Genomic DNA, 13,019 nt, shown 5'->3' on the forward strand with positions numbered 1-13,019 from the left:
TTCCAAATGATCCCAACATAATAATTAAGTTTAGAGGCAAATAGTTATTCAAAATTTAACAATAATTAAAAATTAAAAAATGTTATAATGAAAGAAGGGTCTTTTTTAATAATGATGTGAGGAAACATGGGGAACATTCCCCTTTACTCTCCTCCTTTGGCATGATTGGAGTTAAATAGGGGAGCTTGATTCACGTACAAGGTAAAGGAAAAAACCCTTCTAGATGAGAAATGGAAAAACCTGTCCCCACTCCAAACCCTACCAACAGGGTCTAATTACATAATCCTTCAAGTTTTAAGAAATGATAAATTTTTAACATAAAAAAGATTTTTTTTTATTATTATAAGTTACTTAACTAATATTATTTGGATTTTACATGAAAGTCTTAATATTTAATGATTTTAATATTTTATTTAGTTTTATTTAGAGAATAACTGAATGAAATAACTAAAATGACATTGAAAATAATATAGCTCTATAAATACTAAAATAACATTGAAAATAATATAGCTCTATAAATAACTAAAATAACATTGAAAATAGAGGCGCACTCTGTACTGACCGTCACAGCGGACAGAGGCTTCCATCGGCGCCGAAAGAGAAAGGAAGCTTCCTTTCTCTTATTTCCGTAGCTGTCTTCTAGCTGTCTTCCTCGATTCAGTGCTACAAATCACCTATAAATAGAGGTGTTCTTTAGCAACAAATCGCATCCAAAAATATACATCTTCTCTGTTCGTTTTATTTTAGTTTCTTCTTCTGTAAGTCCAGAAGCCATTGAAGCTCTTCTAAGAGCGTGTGGTGGGACGAAATCAACTTTGTATTGAAATAAAGTTCAGTGTTGGCTTTCTTCTTGATTGTTGTTAAGATGTTCCTGAGTTGAGCTTACTCTGTTTTACAGACCCACCATGATCACATGAGGTGGACATGATGACTCTCACAATAAAAAGACTTACAAATAAAAATTATTATGGAATCAAGTCTCACAAAAGAGTTAAGTTTAAAGGTGTTTTAGTTATGTTAGTCTTCTATTTATGTTGAGTTATTTAATTATGCTAGGACTTATCTTTAAGTGTTACAGTTTGGGTGTAATTAGGACAAGGATAGTTTAATTATAATTGGACTCTACTACTTTCCTTTATTGTATAGGGGTTCATGTACTCTTATTATATCAAGTCAATTAAGCTCTCCACTTCTCAACTCGTGAAGAATCTCTCTCTAGACCAAACTCTTTTTCTCTCTTTTCTCTTCTCTCCTCTCTACCCAACTTCCCTCTCTCTCTTTTCTCTTTTTCTTCTCCTTCTCTCATCTTGCTCGAGGTTTCAATCATGGGGTTCTAAATTCAACATGGTATCAGAGCATCAAATTTAGGATCCCCACGTCAAAAGAATGCTAAAAAATGTTATGATCAAAGCTGCTCATAGAAGGCTCTTTGTGAAGCAAGATTAAAGTTTGTGAGATAAGTTTTTCATTCTTGTTATTATTACTTCATGCTCTTGGATTCCGGATCTTTAGAAGATGGTTCAGAGATGATTTTATTGTTGTATTCATCTTATGAAATTATTGATATTTATGCATCTCAGATTAGAAGAAGTTTACCAAGGAAGTTTTGTCAATTGGCAAGTTCTTGGTTGAAAATTTGTTTATGTTGGGATTTTCTTCATAAAAAGTTATAATTTTGTAGGAACAAGACTTTCCTAATGAAGAAAATTGTTCTTGAGCCTATTATGAGTGGTTTTTTATTCATTAGATTTCAGAAATCTAATTACTTAGGTTCTATGCTAAGCTTCTCCATTAACCGAATTATTTGAAGAACTCTACTAGGTTTTATGTTTTTTTGGAGAATTTTTTGAAAGGCACTGATTGATCTTGGAACTGAATATTACTGGTTTATCCCAAGCTGGAATCAAATATATTTTTTGAATGATCTAGAAAAGATCTAATTCGGAATTTCTACCTTACCTTACTTGATCTCATGTTTATTGAATGATTTTTGCTATTCTCTACAAAGAAGACTAGAGAATTAATTATATAAATTTTTGGCCAGAAAGTTGACTGGCCTAAGAGGGTTCCCTCCTTGTCTAAAGACTTGACAAGCTTGAGTTCTCCCCCTATCTACTCGAACTAGCCTTGGATGGTCTTGAATCTCCAAGCAACTTACTTAGGCGACTTCAAATTTGAGTACATTATTACCCTTGGATTGCCTCTTATGGCTGAAAAATACATGGGTAACAAGAATGATATTCTCAAGATTACTACCATACCCTTGCAAGGGATATCAAAATTCTTGATCTGGTCCACATCGGTTTGATGGTTCCTTATAATAAGGGATCTACTTGGTCACCTCACCAAACTTGCCCCACCCATGGATTAAGAAGATATTGCTTATGCTAAGTAGTTAAAAAATGACACTTTGGTAATTAGTTGGCTCATCAACAACATGGAAAAACCTGTCTCCAATAATGTTATTCATCTCGACACCGCCAAACAAATTTGGGAGACATGTGCTAAGTTGTACTTTATCTCTGACAACTTACACAAGCCATATGATATTCTCCAAATAATGTTCAACACTAAACAAGAAGAAAATATCCATGAATATTTGGCTCGTTTTAGAGGCCTTCTTCAAGAATGGAAGCTAGCTCAGCCTACCTCCACCGATGTCTTTGTCCAAAACAAGCAGAAGGAAGCCTTAGCCACTGCCATTTGCCTAACAAACATTAAGCCATATTTCAAAGTTGCTTAAAGTCAACTCCTTAGTTCCTCTGTAATTCCAACCTTTGATGAAGTATGTGCCACATTACTCCGCATTCTAGACTATTCTTCTCCTCAAAGTTGCTTAAAGTCAACTCCTTAGTTCCTCTGTAATTCCAACATTTTATGAAGTATGTGCCACATTACTCCGCATTCTAGACTATTCTTCTCCTTCTCCTACTGAAGTGTCATCCGCTATGTACTTCGGGCATAGGGGAGCATTAGGGCTTGTCTTCGAGGGAGGAAGATGTAATTTTGTAATAAATCTCTTCTCTTGAGAGTTCAAAGGTAAAAGTAACTACTATAGTGACCCATTGGTCCCCATATTTTGTAAGTCCCTTTAAGGACCATAACATAAAATGCCTTCATTCTTGCTGTTAGAAGTTCTTTCTGCCACTCCCACTTGAATTCTCAAATTTTATTAGTTTGGGTCACAGTTGGGAAGGTATCAATCATCAAAGAGGATTGACCCACTTTAAACACAGCAGGACCCAGATGAGTAAGTAGTAGTCTTGAGTTTGGATCACTAAATTTTTGCCTATCATTTATTACATTCAACCGAGAACCTCCAGTCTTGAGAAGCTTTTATTATGACAAAGCACCTCAAGTATGTTTCCTCAAAACAGATATTCTGGGAGAAATGAAAAACTCACCACATAATGGTAGATAATAAATGCTTGGAAACCACCAAAACCTACTGCTGGTAATAAAGAAAGTGCATCTACCACTGAATAACTAACTACTAAATAACAATACCCACAGTGACAACCAAATGGAACTGAAAATTCACCACATAAAGAGGCCTTTCCTGCTAAAGAATGAAGGCAAATAGTAAATGGATTATGGGTTAGGTTCAGCATTTTGAGTGCATTAGGTTCAATGAGCTCACCACACGGAAACAACCAAGCATTAGATACAAGTAGAATGGGAAAGGGTAAGGAGAGGCTGAAACTAGGAGATGGATGTCAAATTAAATGTATCTTCTTGTACTTTTTTGAGGGTGTAGACTTGCCTGTTCAGAGCCTTTTTAGTTTAAATCTTCAAAGAGAGTAAAGATGACATCTTTTTTCAGTTTCACGCTTGGAATGGGTAGGTTTTCACCTTGATGGAGAATAATTAAGGTGTTTTAAGGGGTATGGAGTCTGCAGGCACTCAGTTCACATCCAAATCTTCTTTAGTCTGTCCGTTATTCATGTCGCATTGTCTTGTAATTAAGTCTTAGCTATACTTGATATTTGTCTCTTTGGGTAATGATGATAATAAAGAGGTCTCTACCCACCTGCTTTGCCCACAAAACTAGAGTTCTTGCTGCTCCACTTTTAGGTTTATATTTTTGAAAATATTTTCTGCCTAATTCCTTCAATAATAATTAAAAATCACAATAAAGATAAACAAAAATAAGGAAAATATACAGTATTTTCTAAATATAGCCTTGAAATTAGATGTCGTAAATTTAAATATGGTTATTTAGTTGAACAAATTCCAAATGATCCCAACATAATAATTAAGTTTAGAGGTAAATAGTTATTCAAAATTTAACAATAATTAAAAAATTAAAAAATGTTATAATGAAAGAAGGTCTTTTTTTAATAATGATGTGAGGAAACATGGGGAACATTCCCCTTTACTCTCCTCCCTTGGCATGATTGGAGTTTAATAGGGGAGCTTGATTCATAGACAGGGTAAAAGAAAAAACCCTTCGAGATGGGAATGGAAAAACCTGTTCCCACTCCATACCCTACCAACAGGGTCTAATTACATAATCCTTCAAGTTTTAAGAAATGATATATGTTTAACATAAAAATAATTTTTTTGTTATTATAAGCTACTTAACCAGTATTATTTGGATTTTACATGAAAGTCTTAATATTTAATGATTTTAATATTTTATTTAGTTTTATTTAGAGAATAACTAAATGAAATAACTAAAACGACATTGAAAATAATAAAGCTCTATAAATACTAAAATAACATTGAAAATAATATAGCATAATCGATCAACCTACATGGGTAATAGAAACCTCTATAAGATCCTATCTTTTTCAACTTTCAAGAAAGGAATTATATCTAGAATTTGTGTGTGAAAGGGGTGCTTTGATGGGATGATGAAGAGGCTTATTAGAGTGGGCAAGGGGCTCTTGAGGGGCAAGAGGGACCACATGAGGATATTGGAAGAAGGAATCAAGAAAGCTTCTAGACAAGGGGGAGAGAGAAGGGCAAAGGAAGAGAGGGAGAGAGGCAAAGAGGAAGAAAAAAGGAAGGAGAACAAAATTTAGGAGAGAGAGAGGAGAGAAAGAGGTTTGGGAATAAGCTTGATTGATTTTTCCTTTCACCAAGACCCCTATTTATACTTTTTTCATTACATGGTCAAGGAAACTCCTCAATCTAATAAGCTTCCTAATTACATCAAATCAAAGGAGATAATCTAAGAAACTTCTAAATAAACTACAATCTTATCTCTAGAGATTCTGAAGAAAGAAAACCAGACATTCTAGGGAATCCAAAAAAAAGAGAAAGGTAGGACTCCCACTTCCACCCTTACTTTTGGCCTTATTTTCACATTTTGCCCTTGAGTGGCATTTTTCCTATTTTTTTCCTTGAGCTCCTACTGTGCCATGCATGTGCATGGGTTCACATGTGTGCCATATTTTCTCTTCCTTCTTCTTCCTTCTTCCTTGACGCTTTTGAGGATTTTAGGGTTGTTATCATTCCACCTCTTCTAAAGGTCAACTCGTTAAATTGTGGAGCCTAATTAATGCTTGTCCGATCTACGATATATTGACTATTGTTTCATTAAGGGTACTTTGGAAATTTTACTCTTGGACTGTAATTGCCCTAATTTTCTCTTTATAATTTGAGGGGCACTGCTATTAGGGTTTTATGATCTTAATCCGACGAGCATCTCGAGTTGTAGCTCAAGAGGTTAAAGAGAAACATCTGTAAGTGTGCGATTTCTCTTGTAAACTATTCCATCTTCATAGTGAATTACTACAGTGGTGGAAGACAGGACGTAGTCTCACCTTGAGGCAAACCTGTATAAATCTTGTTGTTTGTTTTCATGTTTGTTTTTCTTTTCTTCCATGATTATTATTATTGTTCTCATTAGTTTAGAATTAGGGCATTTAATTCCTAACACAACCTTGCCCTCTAGGTTGAAAATCTAGACAGTGAAAAAGGAAGTCATTCTCACGTTCCCATGTGGCTACTTCCGGTGGGGTTTGATCCCATTGAATGATGACTTATTTATGTATGCAGGAGCCATGTCGTACTCGACCTTTCTTAAATATAGCTAGTGGGAGAATGATTGTTTTGGTTTCAATGGATGGTAGAGTGGTGGAAATGGTTTGTGCTTCTCTAAGCTTCAGTAGTTGGGAGACATGGATTACAACATTGGTGGATTCATCTAGAAGGTTAAAATAGTATGCCACTTTGCCTATTCTTTGGAGCACTTTAGATGGTCCAAAATTTTTGGAGCAAGTTTTTGATTCCATCTGGCAGCCAGTGATTATTTTTGATATGGTTGACACTTGAAGTAAACCCAATTGCCTATGAAAAACTCAATTTCCTTGTGTTTGTGATCTTGTTGACTCTTCATGCTTTGTTGTTGTTACAAGGTGGGACCCATAATGATCACACGAGCCGGTGGGACCCACCATGATCACATGAGGTGGCATGATGACTCTCACAATAAGAAGACTTACAAAGAAAAAATTATTATGGAATCAGGTCTCACAAAAGAGTTTCAGTTTAAAGGTGTTTTAGTTATGTTAGTCTTCTATTTATGTTGAGTTATTTAATTATACTATGACTTATCTTTAAGTGTTACAGTTTGGGTGTAATTGGGACAAGGGTAGTTTGATGTAATTGGACTCTACTACTTTCCTCTATTATAATAGGGGTTCATGTACTCTTATTATATCAAGTCAATGAAGCTCTCCACTTCTCAACTCTTGAAGAATCTCTCTCTAGCCTAAACTCCTTTTTTCTCTTTTCTCTTATCTCCTCTCTACCCGAGTTCTCTCTCTCTCTTTGCTCTTTTTCTTCTCCCTCTCTCATCTTGATCGAGGTTTCAATCATGGGGTTATAAATTCAACATGGTATCAGACCATTAAATTTAGGACCCCCACGTCAAAAGAATGCTAAAAAAAGTTATGATCAAAGCTACTCATAGAAGGCTCTTTGTGTAGCAAGATTAAAGTTTGTGAGATAAGTTTTTTATTCTTGTCATTATTACTTCATGATCTCGGTTTCCGGATCTTTAGAAGATGGTTCAGAGATGATTTTATTTTTGTCTTCATCTTATGAAATTATTGATATTTATGTATCTCGAATTAGAAGAAGTTTACCAAGGCAGTTTTGTCAGTTGGTAAGTTCTTGGCTGAAAATCGGTTTATGTTGAGATTTTATGCATAAAAAGTTATAATTTTGTGGGAACAAGACTTTCCTGATGAAGAAAATTGTTCTTGAGCCTATTATGAGTGGTTTTTTATCCATTGGATTTCAGAAATCTAATTACTTAGCTTCTATGCTAATCTTCTCCATTGACCGAGTTATTTGAAGAACTCTACTAGGTTTTCTGTTTTTTTTGTAGAATTTTTTGAAAGGCACGGGGTGGCTGATTGATCTTGGAACTGAATATTACTGGTTTATCCCAAGCTGGAGTCAAATATATTTTTGGAATGATCTAGGAAAGATCTAATTCGCAATTGCTACCTTAGCTTACTTGATCTCATGCTTATTGATTGATTTTTGCTATTCTCTACAAGGAAGACTAGGGAATTAATTCTATAAATTTTTTCCCAGCAAGTTGACTGGCCTAAGAGGGTTCCGTCCTTGTCTAAATACTTGATAAGCTTGGGTTCTCCCCCCATCTACCCGAGCTAGCCTTGGATGGTCTTGAATCTCCAAGCAGCTTAGGCGATTTCAAATTTGAGTACATTATTACCCTTGGATTGCCTCTTATCTCTGAAGAATACATGGGTAACAAGAATGATATTCTCAAGATTACTACCATATGCTTACAAGGGATATTAAAATTCTTGATCTGGTCCACATCGGTTCGACGGTTCCTTATAACAAGGGATCTACTTGGTCACCTCACCAAACTTGGGCCACCCATTGATGAAGAAGATATTGCTTATGCTAAGTAGTTAAAAAATGACACTGTGGTAATTAGTTGGCTCATCAAAAACATGGAAGGACCCATCTCCAATAATGTTATTCATCTCGACACTGCCAAACAAATTTGGGAGACATGTGCTAAGTTGTACTTTATCTCTGACAACTTATACAAGCCATATGATATTCTCCAAAGAATGTTTTCAACAAGGAGAAAATATCCATGAATATTTGGCTTGTTTTAGAGGCCTTCTTCAAGAATGGATGCTAGCACAGCCTACCTCCACCTATGTCTCTTTCCAAGACAAGCAGAAGGAAGCCTTAGCGACTGCCATTTGCCTCAAAAACATTAAGCCATTTCTCGAAGCTGCTTAAAGTCAACTCCATAACTCTCTACTATTCCAACCTTTGATGAAGTATGTACGACATTACTTTGCATTCTAGACTAATCTTCTCCTTCTCCTATTGAAGTGTCATCCGCTATGTACTTCGGGCATAGGTGAACATTAGCCGATTGCGACCGAGGTCATGGAAGAAATTATAGAGGAGGACGAGGAAGAAGTGGAAGAAATATTTTTGTCAAAACAGACGACAGGAAATTCGCCCATTGTGGGAAATATGGCCACACTATAGATCAGTGTTTTAAAATTCATGGCATACCAGATTGGGTTAAGGCTAATCAAGCCTCAGTATGTGATACAAAGGAGGAACAGTCTACCCCACCAACAAAAAAAAAAACCCTTACTGATGATGAGTATGACCTATTCCAGAAAATGAAAACACTGATGGTCTCTCCTCCGAGTTCCTCCTCACCTGTTGCTGCCACCACAGGTTCAGGTATGCTCTCTGCAACTTCCTCCACTTCATCCTAGATAATTGAGTCAGAGGCCTCTGAGCATCTCACAAGTAACAAAAATCTACTCCACTCAGTTTTTCCTTGTCTCTCGAATAAATTGGTTACCATAGTTGACAGCTCCCAAACTAAAGTTCTCGGGCAAGGATCCACCTCTGTTACACCATCACTTCCACTCACAGATATTCTTTTTGTTCCTACTTTCCCTTGAATCTTTTATCTGATTTTCAGTTAACATAATATTTTAATTGCTCAATTACCTTCTCACCCACTTCTTGTGTGTTTTAGGATATTACACCGAAGCAGGTGATTTGTGGAAGCCATGAACAAGGGGGGCTCTACTACCTGGATGTGCCTCAAATAAATTCCATCTCAACCAAGAAAACTAGGACAATTCTATGGTACATTCGGTTGGGACATCCACCTGCACAATCTCTTCATCTTCTTTTTCCTACCTTTAAGGATATGTCAAAGTTAAATAGTGAAGTGTGTCAACTAAGCAAACATCAGAGGACCACATACTCACCTCATCCGGAACTTAAAAGTGTTTCTCCTTTTTTGTTGATCCACACATATCTATGGGGACCCTTGAACATCTCAAACATTTCCCGAGTCATGTACTTTATATTACTTTTATTGATGATTTTACTTGTACCACATGGCTATTTGTTTTTAAAGAGTGATTTGAAATACCATCCATTTGTAAATCCTTTCATGCTATGGTTGTCACTCAATTTGGTTAGAAAATCAAAGTACTTAGGTATGCTAATGAAAAAGAATATACTTCCAAATATTTTGACTATTTTTTTCAAGAGAATGACATTATCCATCAAACATCTTGTGTCTACACCCTCCAATAAAATGGTGTAGCAGAACGAAAGAACCGACACTTCTTGAGGTAGCTCACAACTTATTGTATACCATGAAAGTCTCATACTTTTATTGGTCGCATGCCATCCTTACTACATGCTTTCTTATAAATATGCTACCCTCTTCCGTTCTTGATCATAAATCCACATATTCCGTATTGTTTCCACATGGTGATTCTTTTTCGCTTTCCTTGAAAATCTTCGGTTGTACATGTTTTGTTCATATTACCTCCCCACAACACAGTAAACTTGATCCAAAATATTTCAAGTGTATCTTCTTAGGATACTCTCACAACAGAAGAGTTATATTTGCTACAATTCCACTCTCCAAAGGTTACTTGTGTCCAGGGATGTAACGTTTTCATAGACTCTTCATACTACTCTGACAATGCTTCTCCAAGTCTCTCTTTTGTACTAGTCTCTCCTTGATCGGTTGTGTCATGTGCTACAGAAACAGTTCAACCCCCTAAAGCGCTGGCTAACAGCACACCTACGGAGTTTACGGATCCCATCGAGGTAAGTCCATCTTTTCCTTTTATTTTTGGACCACAATATGATACTCGACCCATTGCCTTAAGAAACGAACTTAGAACTTGCACTAGGCCCTCTACTTCTCACCCCATATCCAATTTTGTGTCTCACCAGCGTTTATCCTCTTCATGTTGTCAATTTCTTGCATCTATCACCTCCATCTCAGTCCCACAATCCTATCAGAAGGCTCTAAAACATCCAGGGTGGAAGGCGGCAATGGACGAAGAAATGCAGGCACTCAATGAGAATCAGACATGGGTTCTAGTTCTTCTTCCATCAGATGAAAAATTTGCCGGCTGTAAGTCGGTCTTTACTGTTAAACACAATCCGGATGTGTCAGTTTCTTGCTTTAAGGCCCGCCTCGTTGCTAAAGGCTATATGCAGTGTTATGGGATCAATTATGAGGAAACATTCTCTTTGGTGGCCAAAATGAACTCGGTACGTTTTTATTATCTATTGTTGCTAATTCTTCCTACCAGGTCTATCAATTTGATGTGAAAAAAGATTTTCTCATTGGGGATATAAAGGAGGAAATTTATATGCAATAACCACCTGGATTTGTGGTTGAGGGGGGAGTCTCTATGTCGATTAAACAAATCCCTTTATCGTCTGAAATAATCTCCTTGTGCATGGTTTGATAAATTTAGCCAAACACTCATACGGGCCGGATTTCATAGATGTTCCATAGATCACTCCGTATTTCTTAAAGACACACCTAAAGGCAAGGTATTTTGGCCGTATATGTTGATGATATTGTTTTAAGCGATAGTGATCCTATTATGGACTCCATAGCATCTAGAGTAGCAGGTAGACGTTGGGGGTAATTGATGTAATTTTTGGCATGTTTTATTTAGTGGCATTTTTGTAATTTCGTCAGACATTTGTGCTTTGCGTGATTGTGTCAGGGGGCATTCCTATTATTTATAGGGACATCATTTGAATGAAAGGGAAGCTTGAGTCATAGGTAAATGAGATTGGGTTCTCTCTCTCACTAGGCCTGAGATCGGATTCTCTCTCCCAACGAGGTCCAAGGTGCAAGCTTCCTTCGAAAGCTTGGTTATCCCTCACCGTCATCACCTTCTCTTCCGAGCTCCTTCCCCCATCAAGCCTATTCCTCTACATCCTCCCCAGATCTATCTTCCAGCCACGACCCTTCATATTCTCCTTGTCGAGTTTGCCATCACCATGACTGTTCATCTTCATCTCCATGTCTCCCTACGGGTTCAGTTGGTACCCTGCCTACGAGCCCTTGTATCCGATCAGGAATTACAAGAACTTCAACCCATCTTCTCACACGTATTCCAATCTAGAACCAAGAGAAGAGCGTCGGGTGAATCGATCCATGAAAATGGGGCAAACAACATGGTATCTGAGTAGACCACCTTGGACGATTTCTCCAGTGGATGGGCGTACAACCATTGAAGACCTTCGAACAGAGATCCAGAAGTTTCGGGAGACCATGTTCTAGCTTTTAAGCTCTTTGGGTTGACGGGAGGTTCCCCGTCCGGGCAGTGGCTCAAGCCTAGTGGAATACCCCAACCACCACCGCCCCCCGCCCCCCATGCCTCCTATGCACCCTGCTCAGACTCCTCAAATCCGTCTTTGGTTTGGAGCATCTATTGCTCGGATTTCTGGTAGTCCGTGTAGTGCCGCAAAAAACAAATTTGAGAAAGCCATGGAGCACGACATCAGAGAGCCCTCTGTCTCTCCAATGGTGGTGACCTCCACCATTGGAGACACAAATCCAAAATCGGACTCCAAATTTCCGAAATCAGACAGCACTGGAATCTGTACAGGAGAAATTCCGAATTCGTCGGCACAGGAAATTACCGAGCAGGGACGTCATGCGCCAACATCCCGAGCTAGGCAATGGGACCCAGAACTTCCGAAACCAAACCACCCTGCTCATGGCACGCCACACTCCGTCCCAAACTGGAGAAGGAAAATCTTCCAGCACCTGTTCCGACCAGGCGGCGAAGCCCCAAAGGGCTACTGTTTGCCATCGAACAGTGAAGAGGAGGCTCTGTTGGTACCGTCAGAAACAACTCCGGTGGGATTTGACTTCCGGCCACCACCTCTCACGCTCTCGGCAATCCAGCGGGGAACCCACTGCAACGTCATTTGGGGTAAATGATTCGATGTCATATTCTGACATGAGAACTAGGTTAATTATAATAGAATAACCTTTATAATTGTGTTATAGGTGGTTATTTATCGGTTTTCAAATGAAACGTGCATTTATTGAATTTGGCATTAATCATTGTCTATATTGCATATTTTTCTCTCCTGAATTATATTTCATTGTTTTTAAGGTTTATTTCTTCCTGAAATGCTTTTTATGGATTCAATTATGGAATTTCAGGAGAATTTTGGTGGAGAAGGAGATATTTCCCAAAATGCCCTTAGTGAAATGGAGGTATTTTTTAGGGCAAATAGTATTAAAAGAAAGGAAAAATCGTCTTAAAGGGAAGAGAGCATCAAGAGGAGGGGGGGGAGGGGGGGGGGGGGGGGGGAGATCTTCGACCGAAATAGAGGATCGTGGACCGAAACAGGGGAAGACCCGAGAGGATTTTGACACCGTCGTTCGCCGTGCTACCCTCGTCCACCGCTGTTCGGCAACCGAGAACAGACCCGAGGAGAGCTCGAGAGGCGAGTTTGACAGTGCCAGTTTCTATTCGCCAGGCCGAGAGGTGACTCGAGAGGGCTCCTTCGGTGCCAATTCCGCATTCCGACCATCCTTCGGCGTCGATTACCTATTTTTGACCATTCCCGGAGCTATTCCGACTCCGACTGAGACTCGAGTGAGCCGTTTAAAGGACTTCAACTCCATTTCGTTTCTTTGCCGGTTGTCACCTCCGTCCATCGGCTTCTATCCTTTTTTGTCGGCGTCTTTTCTA

At 38.2% G+C, this 13,019-nt stretch overlaps 1 protein-coding gene across 1 annotated transcript; it reads left to right on the forward strand.

Annotated features, from left to right (window-relative positions):
• Positions 1–10,338: 10,338 nt before the first annotated feature.
• Positions 10,339–10,670, forward strand: LOC137965226 (uncharacterized mitochondrial protein AtMg00820-like). The gene is made up of 2 exons (XM_068811584.1): positions 10,339–10,560; positions 10,602–10,670. The coding sequence occupies exons 1-2, from the start codon at positions 10,339–10,341 to the stop codon at positions 10,668–10,670; spliced, it is 291 nt and encodes a 96-aa protein (XP_068667685.1).
• Positions 10,671–13,019: the final 2,349 nt, after the last annotated feature.

This window comes from Aristolochia californica, unplaced genomic scaffold (genome assembly GCF_029961685.1).
Source record: "Aristolochia californica isolate CCGP_79_NKW_82.1479 unplaced genomic scaffold, dmAriCali1.0.hap1 SCAF_5, whole genome shotgun sequence".
Lineage (NCBI taxonomy): Eukaryota > Viridiplantae > Streptophyta > Magnoliopsida > Piperales > Aristolochiaceae > Aristolochia > Aristolochia californica.